Below are 19,530 nucleotides of genomic sequence, written 5' to 3' on the forward strand. Positions count from 1 at the left end.
TGTTCTACTTCATTTATTGCTTCTAAACAACTGATTTAGGATGTTGTCACCGTGTTTATATATTTACATTCGAAATCCCACAAGCCTGACATTTATCATAATACATTGCTATATTATCCTGCATATTATCAGAATATCAAGCAACATAATCCAAAAATGTTAAAGTCTTGAATTTTACTGGTCCAAAAGCCTTAAATTTGAGTGTTCATGTGAGAAAAATTGTTCTGAGGAGCATTTCTGGTAAAAGAGTCGGCTTTAATGTGCAGTGGAATCCAAAATTTGTTTGGATCTTTACATTTTTGCACCTTTTCAGTAAGCTGGAGCTAGGAGCTTGTCATAAATGTGCCATTAGTGGCACAATGGGTTAAGCATAGACTTGAGAGCATGATTTGAATGAACTGTGAAGGCACAAATAAGTGCTGACTTAAATGTATTGCATTTAAAGCACATGCTGGTGCGACAGGCTTCAAACAGAGAGGGGAAGAATGCCCATTTTTACACTTTCGTTTTTAAATCAGCTCGCCTCACAGAGACTGTACGCTCGCTGGCTGAAGGTGTTGCAGCTGGACAGCATTTGCATTTTGCCCACAGTAGCCAAATTACACCATTAACAGACTTTGCTCAGCTTGCTGCCAGCCTCCTTTAAATGAGTTACTTCCCATATCTTCCAAGCACAAAGCTCCCTCTGGTGGATAAATAAAGCAAAGCACTTCACAACATGAGCCTCTAAACCAGCAGAAAATGTGTGGGTAAGGATTTATTTCGATAAAGCAGCTGTAACTGCTTCATTTTCATATTATTCTGATATGACAAAGAGGATCATATAAAGACAGGAAATGTGATCTGAAGACCCAGTTTGGATAAAATCCACTGAGACCATGGAGATAAATTATCATGTTTCATATGACTGAGTGCCATTATGACTCACAGTTGGTACGTTTTAACCATCATAAACCAGTACACCACTGGATTTGTTTGCACCAACATATCATCTGTCCGTGTTTGAAACGGTCCCCAATTTGCAGACAGTTCTAAATCCGGTGTGCAATTGCACCGTTGTATTGTAAACGGGCCTTTATTTGATAAATCGGCTGTCGGCGTCACAATGTCAGAACGCCGACTGGTTAGTCCGTCATCATGTCGGCACCCTCTCCTCCTGTGGCGTCCGTTAGACTCAACTCCTCCAGCATCTCCGCCAGGGAAACGCGTGGTGCTCCGTCATCATCAGTGTCGCTCTCCACCGGGATCTTTGACGCATCTGAAATTGAAAAATCAGCATCTGCTCATTAAGTGTCTCATGCATCATCTGTAATGAACGTGTGACACAACTTCCATCAGAACCTCAAGCAGCCGTTGACGGTAAATGAGCCGTAACCTGACAATAGAAACCTAAACAAAGGCTCTGAAATCTCTCTCGTGATGCTGCTGCGGGAGTAAGTCTGTGCTGCGGTCATCAGCTGCTCACCTCTGAAGATATTGACGTTCTTCCTCAGTGCCTCATCTTCCTCCAGGTCCTCCAGGAAGTCCTGATATTGCCTGAAGACAGAAAAGTAAGTTGAGAGCAAAACCAGTCTGGTTACTTTACAGATAACAAAAGACAAACCACATGACACTCTGCGCTCTTAGTACACTAAACAACTATTACCGTATTTCCCAGACTACAAAGCGCACCTGAATATTAGCCGCACAAGCTAAAATCAGGGGAAAATCCTGTTTTGTACATACATTAGCCGCACCTGACTAAAGGCCGCAGGTGTTTCAAGGTTGACTTATCATATGTAAGAGAATATGCACAAAGGGAATTGTCAGGAAAGAGATGGCTGTTTGGAGACACACCCCTTTTATTAATATTTTGAAAAACAAGTTATGGGTACATATTTGCACATGTAGTACATAACAGTAACCTACAGCACACCAGAAAAATAGATTCGGACTACCTTTTAGGCTCAGGTGCAGTGACACGGCTTTAACAAGAAGAAAAGTCAGTCATTCACCATCTTTCTCTTCTTCCTGCGCTCTAAAACCACCAAAGTCCTCTTCTCCAATGTCGGATACAAACAGGCTCAGGATGGCTTCGTCATCCACTCTCAGCTTCTTTCCTTCGTCGTCACTTTCAAAACCAAAGAAATCCTCGTTGTCAGTGTCAGAGTCGAACACCCTCAGAAGGGCCGTGGCGGTGTCCTCCTCTCCATCATGCAGCAGTCCAGCCCTTCAAAATCCGTTGGTGATCGTGGATGTTTTCGCACTTTTCCACGCTGTCAGAATCCACCGGTGGAGTTGGGCATAACTTGCTTTTCGCAAGTTTATCGCCGCTCGTCATCCACGCCTCCCGCTGAATGCGTAGCGGTACTTTGAAGTTTGTTTTTCGCGCTACTTCGTACGGCACTACGTTGCCTGGCGGACGGACATGTGACTAACATACCACTCTTGAACCCCGATCCTTCCGCCAGGCAACGTAGTGCCGTACAACAGCGGAACAAACAAAACAAATAGTCTTACGATATCACAAAAATCATGGACAATCCATAGAAAAGCCGCACCTGACTAAAAGCCGCAGGGTTCAAAGCTTGTGCAAAAAGTAGCGGCTTATAGCCCGACAATTACGGTAACTCCCTTGAGTCCTCGTTTCAGGTATCGAAGTGTTTTTCCTATGTGGTCTACACCAGAGATGTGCGTGCTGGAAGTAACGGCTTTAATCTTAAAATGATAATAAGACCCTTTGGTTATTTAATCTCACCTCAAAGGGAGGGAGTAAGTAATCAGTTCTGATTGTTAGCGGTCTATCAACCAGTTTTTAACATGTAATTTTCACATTTTGTGCGTTGATAGCTCAAGCCGACTTCATTTTGGTGAAAAATTGGGTCGAGGTCATAGAAAATGTTAAAGTTGAAAAAACAGCTTAAAACGTTATATTAGGCACAATTTTTATGGATCATCTAAAACTTCACAATAATATACTGGGCCTTCCAGGACACGAGTACCTAGGTTGGCTAAGCATTTGACCTTCATTGCTAGCTCCAAAGTAAAGTTGACCTTGGGGGGAAAGAAATGTCAAGAAACCATATTGAGTAATACATCATATCACAGGGAGCGAGCTGTAAGAGACACTTTTTATGTTTTCTACACAACGCCCTTCGATGTCACAATGAGACCATAACAGGCAGACGCCAGCGTGACTTGACATCATAAAACATAAAAGTTTTAGCATAGCCTTTTACCTCTGGGAGAGTTGTGCCCTCTGACGGCTCTTTTTTAAGGGATATTTCCAAGGCGTTTCAAATTTATGCTAATTTTTTAATACTTCATGAGGAGCACCCCCGACCCCCACTTTTTGATTAGATATTTTTTTATTCACCTGACTATTAATTCATAATATTTAGTCCTGTCAAAAGATTAAAAATTTTTTTCTGTAATTAATCGTGATTAATTACAATTACTTGATCAATAGCCTGGTTGCAATTACATTTTTCAACTTTATATTTAAGCTTGTAACAGACATTATGGAATATAATGAAGTAAATGCAGAATAAACAAAGAATGTTAAATGCTTAAATTCAAAGAGAATTTGAAGAGTGTTCTTCAATCTTTTAACACAGGATCTCTCCTGTGAAATACAACTTACCGTAAAAAAAATGAAACTATATACTAATAGGTAAGCATACAAAAATATATAATATATATTAGTGCTTGTCAAACAATTAAAATGTTTAATCTGATTCGTCACAGGGTTACTGTGGATTAATTTTCATTCACATTTCATTTTGCGTGAGCAAACGGACTCAAGAAAAAAGGGAAAATATACACATTTAACATGTTTATTGAACATTCATGTTAGCAAAAAAACTGTAAATATTTATCCACTCCCTCTCTGTCACTCTTGGGGAGGCACGAGGAACCACAGTTATGTAAAGCGCGTGTCCTCAACTATATTAACAGCTCTGCAGTTCCACTTGGCAACTGTGTCTGTCAATATGTTTAGAAATTGTATGAAAAGCTTAAAACTAATAATGAATCATTTTAAGAAGTATTTTCTGTGTATCTGAGTCTGAAGCAGCTCATTCATCTGTTACGCCTCCACTGTCGTCCAAAAACACACATCAGTGAGCTACAGCGCTATACTGGTTGAAACAAATCATTCACACCAATAAACCTGATTTTTTTTTTTCCAAGTGAAAACTATACAACTTCAGGTTGACCCTACAATAATGGAAGGAAAACTCCAACAATTAGATGACCCCTATGTGGGAGCACTAAGCGACAGTGGGAAGGAAAATCTCTGGCAGAACCAGGGTCAGGGAGGGGAGCCACAATCAGCTGGGAGTGAAGGGAGGACGACAGGAATACAAAAAACCCCCAAAAAAACCAAACCACTGTACAAACACCTGAACATAGTCCCAAACAAAAGTGCTTTTTAAACTTTTAAGTCCTTAATCTTAGCCTAAAAACAAAAAAAAACAAAACATTCCCAAGACAGCTTAGAGGTAAATGCTTGTAAGCCATACATCATTCATCTCAATGAGCTGAGCAGTCTTACCTCTCATCATCTGTGTCCATGCCTTCACGGTCTCTGGCCATCTCCTGCAGTTTCCAGTTCCTGCGCTTCACCCTCCTGCTGCGGTCGTAGCTCTTCTTGATCAGCACCTTTGAATGTACAAATGCTCAAATTCAACAACACACAGCATTTTTGTTCCCATGCGATTTAACGAAGGGATGAACGTTCAGAACTCCACGCAGGGTTTTAGTTTGCCACTAGAGGTCAGTGTTAATCAAGTCAACAAATCGTGTCGCTGAGTGCAGGTGACACTTACCACATCAGGAACATGGTGAGGGTTCATCTTATTAAGGTACTCATCATTGATGTTGGAATTGGCAAAGTCAAACCTACAAGATAAGAAGAAAATTAACCACTGACCATTATTTCATTATTTATTATTACTCTTATTTATTCATTGTTATCCGACTGTTCTGCGTACGTACCCCAGCACCAGGTCTCCAATATTGAGAAGGTGGCCCAGGAATGTACGGCAGTGGTACTGCTGACTGGTATTCATCTCTGATGTTTTCTGAACCCACACCTCAGCCAGGGTGTGCTGTATACACACAAACACAAAGAGGGAAGGGAAAATCCAAAATGTTTAAAGCAATCAAACAACATTACTCCTGTTCTTTCGTCCAAGTTTGCTCACTCAGGTGCATCAATAATAATGCAACACTCACACACACACACACACACACACACACACACACTCAAAAGAGCGACGGGAAACTACACACCGCACTCGCCTCAAAAGAAACACTCCTGACTGTTTGTGTCGATTTGGCTCGAATCCAACATACAGGTTCAGGGATAATGTAATGGTTTGCTATTGATTTTACTTCTAAGGGAAGAGCAATGTTCCCCCATAATGCAATCTGTTCTGCACCAACACACACGCGCCCTTACTTTGTTGGACCTCATGCCAGCTCCAGCACCCAGCTTCTGGTCTCTGATGATGTCAGTGTCCATGACTATGAACTCCTCCAGCTGGCTTGGGTTGAAGAGACCGTTGAAGGGGTTTCGCCAGTATGTGTTCCCGTCCACCTCGGCAACTAGAAAGATACTTTTGATTATTTAGAGTAATTAATTAAAAAAAACAAAAAACAAAAAAAAACCCCACACACTTAACTTTCCGGATATTTAAATATTTTTTTCTGGAAAAAATACATACACTACTCAAAAAATATGAAAATAACACTTTTAAATCTGAGTATAGCATCAAGTCAGTTAAAGTTCTGGGATTTTGACCCAATATAAAGAAAAATTTGGACCCTACAGAGTTACACAGGTAGGTCCGAGGCACGACACATCCATCGAGTGGTGAACAGACCTCTACAGGTGAGGCAGCAGCAACCTGACTGCCAAACTGGGAAGAAATCCTTGAACCTGTCAAACCCTGCTGCAGGGTTCCTGGGCACCTCCTGGTGCTCGACAATGGCCGGCCACATGTGATGACAGTTTGAAACCAGCTCATGCAAGGAACTGATATCACTGCCTGCCCCCCCCCCCCATGCTCGCCTGACATAAATCGAACAGAACACCACTGGGACATATGTTTCAGTCCTTCTGACAGGTTGCACCTGAGACCGCCCAGGAGCTCAGTGATGCCCTGGTCCAAATGTGGGAGGAGATCCCCAAGGACACCATCCATCATCAAGCACAAGGAGGCCATACAAACTACTGAGCACCATTTGGATTTGCTGTAATGAAATTTCAGTAAAATGGACTAGTCCTTTTCACTTTGATTTTTGGGCTGTATTTGAATTCAGCCCACTGTCTGTAGATTAATTTCTTTTCCGTGAAAAGATGTGGCAAGTTGAGCGTTTCAATCCTAACAAATTACCCAGCCTATATCAGTATAGATATTCAGCGTGTGTTTTCTAAATCTTCCTTTCATTTTTCTAAGCAGAGTATTAAAAATATTCCAAGTCTGATTTATCCATAAGTGCTTTTTCTTTCTGTTCGTACTGTAAACAAACTAGACAGGAAGATTGTTTTCCTGTCTATACTGCAACCAAACTGTACAAGCAGAAAAACAGAAACAGATACTTCTGATACATGAGTTAATTGCCTTGTGCCGCTGAATCTGCTCGACAGCCTTGAGGCTGTTTGTGCTTTTCAACCAGCTAAAAAACTTTCTGCTCCAAATATAGCCTGCTCTTTGAAGAGTAATTAAAAACGTGTGTGCTGCTTCAAGATGTGGAGGACCATCCAGCCTCTCACAAAATGAGCGATTACGCCACATGCAGAGGAAGCAACCCATCACTAATTGTCTCCGTGCTTGTATTGGTAATAAGTCCCCCTAAATCAGATAACTTGGCTTTGATAGAATAAATAATGCAATCTGAAATATGTTTTGCTCTCTGGGAGCACGTCTAATCTCGTGCTGTGACTGGAGAAGAGAGAAGCAGCCGAGTAAAATGACTGCGTGGAACATGTGGTCACCAAACTGGGGTCAGTCTAGTGCGGTTTAGAAGGGTGTCGACCAAGCAGCGATTCTCTGTAATGCAGGAAATACTTCTGGTGTTATGAACAATACAAGAGTGAAAAATAAGCAACCTGTGGTAATGTTTCTAAAAGTGCAGATACTGAAAGAGGCTAAACCGAGTGCACAGAGGCAACAACTGGTTTAACAAAGTCATACAATGAGAAACTACTCAGATGAATATTTAAACATTCAGCTAGTCGACTGTGATGATCGGCTTCTTATGTAATTACACAATTTCAGTTTCTGAGCAAATGTATTAAGTGCTAAAATCAACAGCTTCTTTTCCAACAATGCTAATAACCATTGGTAACAGACTTAAAGAAATCAGAAGACATTTAAATCTAGTGAATGAATTCGCCTGTTAATTAAAATGTCCATTATTTTTGAGCCATCAGCTGTCAAACGGTTTATAAAATGTAAACGTAAAATGTCCTGCTAAACGTCTCATAACACAAAACTGCTACTGTTAATTACAAATAAATTACTGGACAATTTTCTGTTGAATATCTGCAGCTTAACACTAAAAGGCCACTACTAATTGTGTTTACTATGAGATCATTCATAGGAATTCAAAATAGGCATGGGCACTTTAAACAAACAAAAAATAATAATAATAACAAAAATGAAATTACAAGTTAAATACACCGTTTGTCCAATTCAAGGAGATGAGCAGGGTGGATAGAGTCACGTGTGTTATGCGTGTTATAGGACTGTCACAGGAGGCCAGAGCACACAAAAAGCAGCCACACAGACACAGCTACAACATCTAAACTCCACACAAGAAAGGCCGGCCCGGCCAGCAGGTTCGAGCTAAAAAGCTACTTGCTGTTAGGTTTTATTACAATTTTTTTTTTCTTTTTAAAAGGACAACAATTATTTGCTGCACTTATCCCCGACTTAAACTACATCTCTGCTGACTGCAAGCCAACACAAATACGTGAGAAATGCTTCTACAACTAACCAGGTGAGCTGCAGACAGCGTGAGCCGTGCTGTCAGCTAAACGTGTCAAAACTCCTCCGTACTCACTCTGCAGGGTGCGGGGGTCGATCAGATGGATGGTGCTGGTGACACGGATGCACACGCAGACTTGACCCATGTTCCCCAGGCTCTGCGCCAGCCGAGGTGAAAGGCACACGACGTTGTCCTGGCAACCAGACAACCAGAAAACCGGGGGTCAAACTGAGGTCACGTGGGGTAAAAAGGCTTTGAACATGTGCTGAACAGCTTGTTTGCTCAAAAAATAAAAATAAAAAATATTTTATTTTCATTTAAGAAAACAAGTGTCCCTCCATGGAGCCCCTAGTACTGAAATATGAGGTGTTAACAAACCCAGTATATGTCATGATATTAAAGCATTCAACTGCACTGGGCAGCTAATCAACTACTGAAAATGACACCTGACAGGGATCAGTTAATCCCCACCTTCATCTTAATGTCATTGCTTTCCAGTTTAATCTAACCTGTCACCGTTAAACACAAATTCAACCTTTTTTATAAACTAACAGAAATATGTATAATGTGTAGGCCGTAGGAGTGACGAGAACAGTCGGGTGGGTCTCACTGCTAACAATGAATCATGGGATAAAACCTAGATTCAACTAAAATGAGTTCCAAATATAAACGCAACTGTTTGCTGGATACCTTGCAGACCGGTACGATCTCCATGGAGAAGGTGCTCTTGTAGTTGTATGTGTTTGAGTGGATGTCGTGAGAGATGAGGCGCTGAGATGCCTTTGACCTTTAAAGTTAAAAAGAAAGTATTAATTTTTATTAGTAATATTAAAACATTCACCAACACATGAAAGCTTGTTAAGTGTCAGTCCGACAAATGGTACAACAAAAGGGCCTAAAAGCACTGAGATGTTGTGCACACATGGAAAGGAAACATCCTGTGTAGATCATGATTATATAAACAGTTTCTGCCATGCAGACACAACACTTGCACACGGTTTCAAATTAATTAAAAACTTTAATATATTCCCTTTCTTTTTAAGGGGTTACATTCTCTTCCGATTCAGATGTATTACCGACAGGCTAGATTTCGCTAACACCTGCTAGCTAATCATCTCCACTTCCACATACAAACTGAACCCTGACAGACGCCATCACTGAACGCTGTGAAGGTCGTGCTGTGTGTTTTCAAAGGCAAGCAATGTTTACCTGCAGGGCACGGTGCACTGCAAGAAGTCCACCATCTTCTGAGCGTGCTGCTTGGAGCCGTAGTAGAAATCAATGCCCTCTGCGAGAAAAAGCAATACCATCAAATACACTTCACAGATATATTTATCACAGGCGTGCTTCGCAGGTCATCCCCACGCCAAAGAACATATGCATGAAAACGGCACATACCACAGAGCAGATGAAGAGGAAAGAAAAATATGGCAGCCACATGTAACCTTCTTAAAGCTTTCAAGTCCTGCCGAGACATGGAGATGATTTAAACAACCCCATCGGGCCAAAACTCTGCTTAACAGTCCCATCCAAGAATACAGAGGACTGCTGCTGCGATGTCACTCAATGCACAGCATGTGAGCCTCTGTGCATATAAGTATGTATGAAGTAGCACTTAGCATCCATAAGTAGGGTAAGAAACAAGCTTGCTCTGCAGGCAGCTGGTAAGGAACGCCCGCTCTGATTAGAGCGCACTGATTAGATGTACAACGTGTGCCCCTGAGAGGCCCACGCGAGGACAGCTGCATGGAGTTATTGGTGCCAGTGATATGCATGCATGACTGGTTGTCTGGTACGGGAAGAGGTAATTAACACTCGACACATCATTATGCTCTCCTTCGCTCTAACCCACATTAGTTCCACTGGTGACAACTAGGGCAAGTTTCCCACTTTGCAGTGTAATTTGGGTAAAAGTCCCCACAGCAGAGACGAGGCATTTCCCCTTTAACCCTCGGCACCCCATACCAGCCGCGGCAGGCTGGCAGGTTTCCACTACTGCCTGTGTATAAACACATTATTGCACACACACAACACTTTAATATATTTAAACAATATGTGCACATTAAAAAGAAACAAGTGTCAATTAAATATTTGTAATATTTTCAGTTTTTTCCCCTCATTCATCAGTAGTAAATCTAGGCTCTCAGTCCACTGTTTATGTCAGCTGTCAACATGCCTGATGTGAAGCGTCCGTGTCTATGTACTCTTGAGGACGCTGTAGAACGTCGTCGAAGGAGTCTGATACGAGTTGACCGAGCCAGCGAAGCTCATTTCTGACTGATGACAGTGACGCTGACTTATGCTGCGGCTATCCCGAACATTTCTGTCAGTAAGAGCAGCCGTTTTTGTTGGTGTTAGCCGCTGTTACTGAAGTAGATCTAATGCCGTCAGACTCAGGCAATTGGAGTATAAACTTTCATAAGATGCAAGAATATAAATCAACTGTTTATCATAGGGAAAGTGAGATTTTTAGGACACTCAAACCTAAGGTTAGCGTCCATAACATTATCTTTTAACCAGCTGCTGCAGTTACAGCCAGCTTATTGTCAGTGTTGGGAAGGTTACTTTTAAAATGTATTCCGTTACAGAATACAGAATACATGCCCCAAAATGTATTCTGTAACGTATTCCGTTACGTTACTCAATGAGAGTAACGTATTCTAAATACTTTGGATTACTTAATATATTCTCGTGCTTTTTACAACAACGTGAATGTGCTATTGCTGTGTGATTTATTACTATTACTGAACGTCCGCGACTCCGAACTGTAGTAAAGGGACCTCTGACTAATACGGCGGGGTCCCTGTCGGCTCGTAGCCGAAAACTAACTTTACTTTGTTGTGTGGGTCAACTTTTCTTGCGACAGACAGAGAGAGGCGTAGAAAGGCTGCTCCAACGGAACTTATTGTTTTCGGAGGAAAACACGAACACGGTGTACAGTCGAGTCTTAATAGCTTACTTACAACTGGGCTCGTCAGGCACTCTTCTTGGCTGCAGTGGTTATTATTATATTTACATGCTTCCAGCTCCCGTTTTTCCTCGACGACAACTCGTACCTTTCCACTCTCCTTTTTCTCCCTCCTCGCGCTCACAGACCCATAACGTGTATGGCAGTCCATTCTCCCTGCAACACGGACTACACTGCCCATGATGCTACATTCTTTAGAGCTATGCTTGTAGCATTCTGCCTGTTAGCTTAGCACAACAACAACAACAACGACGAAAAGGCGCTCTCTCACCCAGGAAACACGCAGTCGCAGAAAGAGAGAGAGAGAGCGTCGCCCTGTAACCATGGCAACCGTAACGCTGCCGCCTGGAACAACAGAACGTAGCTGTCAAACAAAACCCAAACAGTCCTGACCCGCGACAATATGAAACAGGAAAGTACCGCAGTGTAATCCATTTATTTCAACAAAGTAACTGTATTCTGAATACCACCTTTTTAAACGGTAACTGTAACGGAATACAGTTACTCATATTTTGTATTCTAAATACGTAACGGCGGTACATGTATTCTGTTACTCCCCAACACTGCTTATTGTTAGAAATGGGAGGTCTGCACATTTAATCTGCTGACAATATAAACTGGGAATAAAGCAGCATTTTTAATGCACATTCTCTCAGGTAAGAACTCTGACTTCTGGAGACGCGGCTTCAGCTGAGGAGGAAGAGGATGAGGTGGAGATGAGGGAGGAGAGAACAGCGGTGGAGGTGGCAGATGAAGAGGAGCAGACAGAGATGATGAAAAGATAAATAAATATTTTGAAAGATAAATTCATTTATCGTTTGTGTTTATCAACTTCTCTCTCATTCTTAGGAACCTGGAACATTATTATAGAATTCTATTGGCGTACACAGCGTTGTGCACATAATCATAGATCATTGACCTACCATGTATTTCTTTAATGTTGAGGGCATTCTGGTGGAGTTTATGCTTCAGGATCAGTTGCTCCAAATAGTAGAAAGTCTTTTTGTGTACAGTCTGATGGACAAAAGAGAAATCTTCATCACAGAGAAACTCATACTCATCCCTTTAAACAGCACAAACCTCGATAAGTAGCTTTGCATTTGCCTGCGAACACTCAACTTAATGGCATTCAATACAGCTGGGTTTTTTCCACGTCTGAGCAAGCTGTTTATTTCATGCATCTACGATCTGCTGAGCCTTTTCTGTCATGCATCTACAGAGCAAAAGCTTTTTCAGTGACTGGCTTTTATTATGAAGTGGCTGAGTTATATAATAACATAGCTTAGCTTCACAGTAACATAACTATTAATCACTGAACTGCTAGTCTACTGTCTCTGCAGCAGTAAAGTTCAGTACGTCAGTACAGAGTGTCTTGAGTTGTATTTCCCAACAAGGACTCAGAGAGGTATGTTTGTATGTTTATATGATACACTAACAGCGCTAAGAGAAACAGTCAATGACCCAAAAAAACCGTAAAAAGTAAACATTACTCTTCTGAATGAAATTTGACGTCTAAAGTCGAGTCAGTGCTAGTGGAAAAAGAGGCTTTGCACACATTTTTCAGCTTTGACCACAAGCTTTACTTTTTAACCCTTTACTATGACAACCAATTTTACAAATGTGCTAAAATATAACCATTCACCATCCACTTCAATAACTGATAAAATGGTTCATGGTTTATTTAAAAGTGCTTTTAAAAAGCTTGAAAACAGCCAGAATGGGAAAATAGTTTGTACTTATTAGAGTGTAAGACCACAGGTCACCTTCTGACGAACTTGAACGACGGCCTTCCAGAAGTCTTTGGCCTCCACACGGTGGCAGTCGTCACACATCTGGGACTGGATGACAAACTCGACCACAAATACCTGTTGTAGGATGGCGCCATTCATCACCTGGAGAAGACAACAACAAGTCACACCATATGCTCCAACTCCATGGGAAACAATGACAAAAACTTGTGGCTGAAATTCATTAAACAAGCTGTTCAGGGAGAGCATATTTGAATTGTTATGCTTGAATTTTTATGTGAACAGGGAGAACTGCTGGCAGAATTATAAAGACCCTCCAACTGCACAAAACAAAAAAAAAAAAAAACCCACAAGGCTCAGGTTCTCACTAAAGGTCAAGGAGATGCGATGACAGCCAATGGCGAGGCTCGCTACTCTCACTTAACTCTCTGAAGAACAGACAGATCGCTTGTTCTTCTGATAAAACAACCTCAGGGTCACTTTGTAGTGGATGCACGTCCTACAACTTGTCACCACTTTTATGAATATTCTTAAGATTATAAAAAAAATTAAAAGATTTTGTTTTAAACGTTCTGGACAAAAAGCACCTTGCTCATCTCATATTGTTAATTACAAATAGAATTTTCCCACACATAGAAACGTCCCCCTGTTTTCTAACCTCTTTCTGGATGGTCAGTTTCATCTTAATCCTTTTGGAGTGCGGCTCTGTCCACAGGAATCCAGCATCGATAAGTCGCACCTGTGAAGAGAGATGTTTTAGATCTGCGAGCACTGTCTGAGTATTGAGAAGTACAATAGTGAACGTGGTGCACATCATAATAAAAAAAGAGATAGATGGGAAGGATGCTGTAATGTAATAATGTATCACAGAGTACCTGCACAGAACATTAAACTAGAAGGGTTTTAAGAGGACAGCATTAAGGTTTTGATTAAACTTTACTGTCATTAAAAATGTAATATATACTTAAGGATATGAATTCTTAGCTTACATATGTCTAAGATGGTCCCTCTCCTCACACAACCCAAAAACACAACAAAAAGAAAATGTGCTCAATAAAAAGGCAGGACTGAAACAAGCAGCTTGTGAATCTAATGTTACAAACTGGCACTGGACACCCCCTTATATTTAATTTATTCTAGAAATTTTTCACTTATGTAGAAATATGCTATTCGTCTTTAGTGACACTGAGTAAGAAAGAGGCTTACTTTAGACATGGAGCTCTTTAGTTTTTTCAAGCAAAGAGCAAGCAGCTCCCTGGACTCCAGAGCACACTGTACCCAGGTCGCTGGAGGCTGCAAGTACCTGCGTAAAAGAGGAAATGCATTTAAATAAAAACACACCGTTCTGACTGCTACATTTCACCTGTAAATGCCTTCTAAAGAGAAACAGTGATATAATGGGTGCACTGCAGTGTACAAAACAAATACAACTGTTATGTGTTTGTTATTAAATGCATGAAACGCACCGTTCACACTGCTTGCAGAAATGCACTGTGACTTGCTTGGGGATTCCCTCTGAGATGTCGACCTGAGTGCGCAGGCAGGCCACACACATGTTGGCTGGGTTAGGAGCAATGGGGACACCACAGGTACAGCAGAGGCTGGAGGGGAGAGACGCCAAAGTCAATGAAACACATATAAATGATGGGTTGTTTCAGACCCTTTTGTTGATGATATATATTTATATAATAGGTTTCAGCCTCTTCACTAAAGACAGCATGTACAGTACAATACAATGGGAGATTTTACAAAGCAGGTCGCAGCTTATGTTGTCGCGTTTTTCCCATATTTTTCTCATCACCTGAGCATTTTCTGAAAATAAACAGTCACGACGTTCACTTTACTTGATGACATAATTCATCTCAGTGGTTCTGGCAAAACTACACTTACAGTGCGCCATAATCAATTTAAAATCAAAAGCTACTGCTAGTTGTTATATTGGACTGAAGACAGCTGCAGCCCCTTTACCGCCTAGGGACATGTATTCAGATCAAGCCTATTATTTGACTAATAAATAAAATATTAATTATTTCAATTTTAAGTCTTAACAAAGACTGCTCCATGATCTGTATTCCACTAGTGATGTGTCGGGGCAGAGAAATGCTATCTTCTGAAAACTTTCCCACTTTTTGACAGGTTTGAGATCCAAGTGTTCTGAAGCTTTAAGAGCAGAAGTAATTTACATGAGAACAAGATATAACATAGTTATCAGAATCTGTGGGCTGCTAATCATTAGGGAATTTATTTTGGTAACCCCTCACATACCGTATTTCCCGGACTACAAAGCGCACCTGAATATTAGCCGCACAAGCTAAAATCAGGGGAAAATCCTGTTTTGTACATACATTAGCCGCACCTGACCAAAAGCCGCAGGTGTTTCAAGGTTGACTTATCATATGTAAGAGAATATGCACAAAGGGAATTGTCAGGAAAGAGATGGCTGTTTGGAGACACACCCCTTTTATTAATATTTTGAAAAACAAGTTATGGGTACATATTTGCATAACTTTTTAGGTATATGAAGTGACACGGCTTTAACAAGAAGAAAAGTCAGTCATTCACCACCATCTTCCTGCGCACTAAAACCACCAAACTCCTCTTCTCCAGTGTCGGAAACGAACAGGCTCAGGGTGGCTTCGTCATCCACTCTCAGCTTCTTTCCTTCGTTGTCACTTTCAAAACCAAAGAAATCCTCGTTGTCAGTGTCAGAGTCGAACACCCTCAGAAGGGCCGTGGCGGTGTCCTCCTCTCCATGCAGCAGTCCAGCCCTTTGAAATCCGTTGGTGAGCGTGGATGTTTTCACACTTTTCCACGCTGTCAGAATCCACCGGTGGAGTTGAGCATAACTTGCTTTTCGCAAGTTTATCGCCGCTCGTCATCCACGCCTCCCGCTGAACGCGTAGCGCTACTTTGAAGTTTGTTTTTCACGCTACTTGTACGGCACTATGTTGCTTGGCGGACGGACATGTGATCAACATACCACTCTTGATCCCCGATACTGTGTGTCTGATCACATGCCCTTCCACCAGGCAACGTAGTGCCGTACAACAGCGGAACAAACAAAACAAATCGTCTTACGATATCACAAAAATCCTGGACAATCCATAGAAAAGCCGCACCTGACTAAAAGCCGCAGGGTTCAAAGCTGGTGCAAAAAGTAGCGGCTTATAGCCCGACAATTACGGTAGTTACTGATACCAGAAATTCTGTGGTGTCCTACTGGTGTCAGCTTTATGGCACTGGTAACCAGTTTTATTTGGTTAAAACATGTAGAACTGGTTCGAGATTGGCTAATAGCACTGGATCGGTGGAAAAGGATTTGAACCAAGTTTGTCAACAGGGCTCTTAATTAGGAACTTTTGGTCCAAATCAGCAACACACCCACTGAAAAGATGGTATATTTTATTTTACTGCAGTTGTGCTTTATGGATGATTTAATGAAAAAACAAACAAACAAAAAACCCAATCATTGTCCCCCACATGACTCCATCAGAATCTATTTTTTTTTTTTGGTACAATAACTAACGGAAGAAATTATGTATAAGCGATAAGCCTGATTTAAAAATGTTGGTTTAAGAAAAAAAGAAAAGAAAGGAAATTTCTTATGCTACAACTGACCAGCCGCCTATGCCATGTAGTGATATTACCCCTGAAAGTTAACCAAAAATGCACTTTTTGATTCTTTTTTCCAGTGAATTATAACAAAGCAGATCAAACATCCAGAGTACCAGTGCTTCTTCCCATTACGTTACATTACAAACATGACCACTGGTGCAGTTTTGCTATTGAAGCCATGACTATACTGCTGCTCAAAGTTGATTACTAAAACAAATATACAAATATATACAAATATAATATACAAATATTTTGGTTGATTTGCTTGCAGTTTTAAAACAGAGCTTACATGTGTCCAGCCCTAAATTTTTCATGTGTCTATCGACTGTACTTATGTTATAACATTACAATGTTATGAGGGCTCAAAAATGCTGGAAGCCCAACATTTCAAACCACCCTGAATGTATACACTTTGCATATGATGGGGGGCCAAATCCACTTGAGTAATGGACACTTGAAAGAAACAAAAAAAAATTTTCATTCCATTTCCTGCTGATTGAGTAAATATTACAAGTTGTACTACATAAAGAATAATATCATTAGATGTCTAACCTGAATAGAACAAAATCCTGTAGTTTCCATATGGCACTCAAATTATAAGTGAGAAAATAACTTTGTTTAAGAATTGCATATTTCTTTATCCCCAAATCACAGATTCTGGTTCACTTTTATGGTATGGGACGCCAAGGAAAATGTCAAGCTTTTATCTTTAATAGTTTTTAAAGATATTTACATTGAAATGTTACCATGGTCGAGCAGAAAACTTTATGACTCAGGCTGCTGCTATGTAGTTGATTATTCTGCTTGCTGATAGATAGCAAGCCAAATATCGGTCAATATATCCTGTGTCCTTGCCTCCTATTGGTAGTTTAATACCACCATTAAAGGAAATATAGGCTTTATAGTTAATAATGGATTGGATTTATATAGCGCTTTTCAAGGCACCCAAAGCGCTTTACAATGCCACTATTCATTCACTCTCACATTCACACACTGGTGGAGGCAAGCTACAGTTGTAGCCACAGCTGCCCTGGGGCAGACTGACAGAAGCGAGGCTGCCATCGGCCCCTCTGGCCAACACCAGTAGGCAAGTAGGGTAAAGTGTCTTGACACAACGACCAGGACAGAGAGCCCAGGGATCGAACCGGCGACCTTCCGGTTACAGATGCGATTCCCAACCCCCTGAGCCACGGTCGCCAGTTAGAGGCAGAGATGCTATCCACAGTCTGGAGAACGAGCTTTGCTGTTAAAACTCACACAGTGCTAAAGGGCTGCACTTACATGTTCCCCTGGCTGCTTGAGGCAGGAGCCTGCATGTACTCCATCCTTGCCAAGCTGAGTGGGTCTCAGGTGGTCCAGTTATCTCTGAGGACACAAACATGACAGATGTAAAGTGGCCCTGTCAACGCTGAAGCACAACACAGGCGACTGGGAAAAGAAAGGGTTAATAAACGTTAACCCAGACAGGCTTATTTCGTTTCCAAGCGTTCATTTAGAAACGGAGATACAGATATCTAAACAACGCTAAAGCTGCCCTAAGTACAGTTAGCACTGCTAGCCTGGCTGATGCTCTTGATACAGTGTGTTAGCACTGGAGGCTAAACTGCTAACTCTTCTGAGTGATTCTCAAAAGTTTTCGCGGAGAAACAAACACACAGAGTCGACTGAAAGTATTCAGTAACTACAGCTAAAGCGACCGAGTGTTGACAAAACTTACTGATCTTATTTTGATGAGAAATCAACAGCACACAGTAAACGAGGTAGCCCCACGTTTTACCCACAGAGGACCGAGAGAGGCTCGATGGCGTCAGGCAGGACTCAAGGACCCCGGGACTGTCTTTGTTTGCCTGAATACATTTCCTCATAAAAATTTAAATCAAATAAAAATGCCACTTAAATACCAAATAGATAAGAAATTATTACTTGTTTTTCCAATTTAAATCTTGTATTAGATAATCTGAAACGCTGATGGTGGTATATATAATCATATATCTTAAAAGGTAAAGTAAAAGTATAAGATTATTACCAGAAGCGTTTTAGGCAATTAGTTAAAGATCATTTTAATGTATTGTTGTGAAGAGGAGTTTAACATTTAACTGACTGAATTAAAATTAGAAAATCTAATTTAGTAGGTAAACAGGCATGCATAGCATAGCGAAGCTATTTATATTTATAACAATACATCAAAGCTCAGTTGATAAACTTTAACTTTTGTGCCCTTTCTCTTTGTTTTTCTTTAGTAAATATGGTAAAAACAGAGTCATTTAAACTTTCCACCAAAACTCCTGCTAACATCTTTTTTTTTTGATTCATTCGTTTGCCATTTTATTGTACGTTAACAAATAGAGGGGCTAAACTGAGGACGTGTTGATCTCACATTTCCCTCCTGGTGCGACTGATATTATAGTTCTAAAAACAATAATTTTACAAGTTTTCTCAGTTTGTTTGGGTTTGTTTGTTTGTTTGTTTGTTTTTTAGTGGTGGTGGTGGTGGGGGGGGGGGGGGGGCTGAGAAGAACTTCTGACATTAATACAGGAACTCCCCTTTTGTCCTATAACATGACAATTCTACCTTGCCACAAACACACTGGGCCTAATGAAAGGTTATTTATCTGATTTAATTTTATAATGAAATGCTGCGTGTTAGCATGTGTTTAAAATTATTGATTCACGGAGGTCTTCAGACTCACCTGTGGTATGACTGGTCCTTGGACGCCTTCGAGTTCTGTCGTAAATCTCCCGTGCGGTTTCTCTCTTGGTGTCTTGCTTAACCCCTGGTGAGATTTTAGGCATGGCTGATATATAATTGAGCAGTAGAATTTATAACATTTGGATGAAATAACATAATGCTGCAATAATTTAATTTTTGTAAACAGTCTGCAGTTTTCTTATTGGTTTCTCTACTGAATTTTAAGCCAGTGAATGCGACAACTTATTAAGTTTTAGCCACAACACAACTGTTCTTTTCTTTCAAGTGATTACATTAATTAACTAATTTATTTATTTATCTAAATGTATCTAAATTATTTATCTAAACGGCTGTAGATTACATTTCTTTGCATCGCCTAATCACCTTGTTTTCAGACGTAACCAGCTGCAGTTGAATAGGTTTTTATTTTATTTTATTTTATTTTATTTGTTTGTTTGTTTGTTTGTTTGTTTTGGGGGGGGGGGGTCGGGTCCCTTATTTAAACGGTATCACTATGCGTTGTCTGTGGGTAAG

At 40.8% G+C, this 19,530-nt stretch overlaps 1 protein-coding gene across 2 annotated transcripts; it reads right to left on the reverse strand.

The window, feature by feature from the left end:
- Nucleotides 1-739: 739 nt before the first annotated feature.
- Nucleotides 740-19,016, reverse strand: nmd3 (NMD3 ribosome export adaptor). Of its 2 annotated transcripts, none has more exons than XM_085243582.1 (16): nucleotides 18,998-19,016; nucleotides 17,590-17,673; nucleotides 14,160-14,294; nucleotides 13,900-13,996; nucleotides 13,352-13,432; nucleotides 12,709-12,837; nucleotides 11,869-11,959; nucleotides 9,187-9,265; nucleotides 8,668-8,764; nucleotides 8,053-8,170; nucleotides 5,444-5,589; nucleotides 4,978-5,090; nucleotides 4,809-4,881; nucleotides 4,535-4,641; nucleotides 1,466-1,536; nucleotides 740-1,258 (listed from the first exon to the last, which is right to left on the reverse strand). In XM_085243582.1, exons 2-16 carry the CDS (start codon nucleotides 17,631-17,633, stop codon nucleotides 1,125-1,127), a joined length of 1,515 nt encoding a protein of 504 aa, XP_085099708.1. In that variant the 5' UTR covers nucleotides 17,634-17,673; nucleotides 18,998-19,016; the 3' UTR covers nucleotides 740-1,124. The 2 variants fall into 2 exon arrangements, with proteins under 2 accessions (XP_085099708.1, XP_085099707.1); XM_085243581.1 differs by lacking the exon at nucleotides 18,998-19,016 and adding an exon at nucleotides 18,026-18,164.
- Between the last annotated feature and the right edge of the window lie 514 nt (nucleotides 19,017-19,530).

Source organism: Mchenga conophoros, linkage group LG14 (assembly GCF_057382185.1).
Source record: "Mchenga conophoros isolate Kocher_MC1m ecotype Shallow Benthic linkage group LG14, M_conophoros_male_GT1.1, whole genome shotgun sequence".
NCBI lineage: Eukaryota > Metazoa > Chordata > Actinopteri > Cichliformes > Cichlidae > Mchenga > Mchenga conophoros.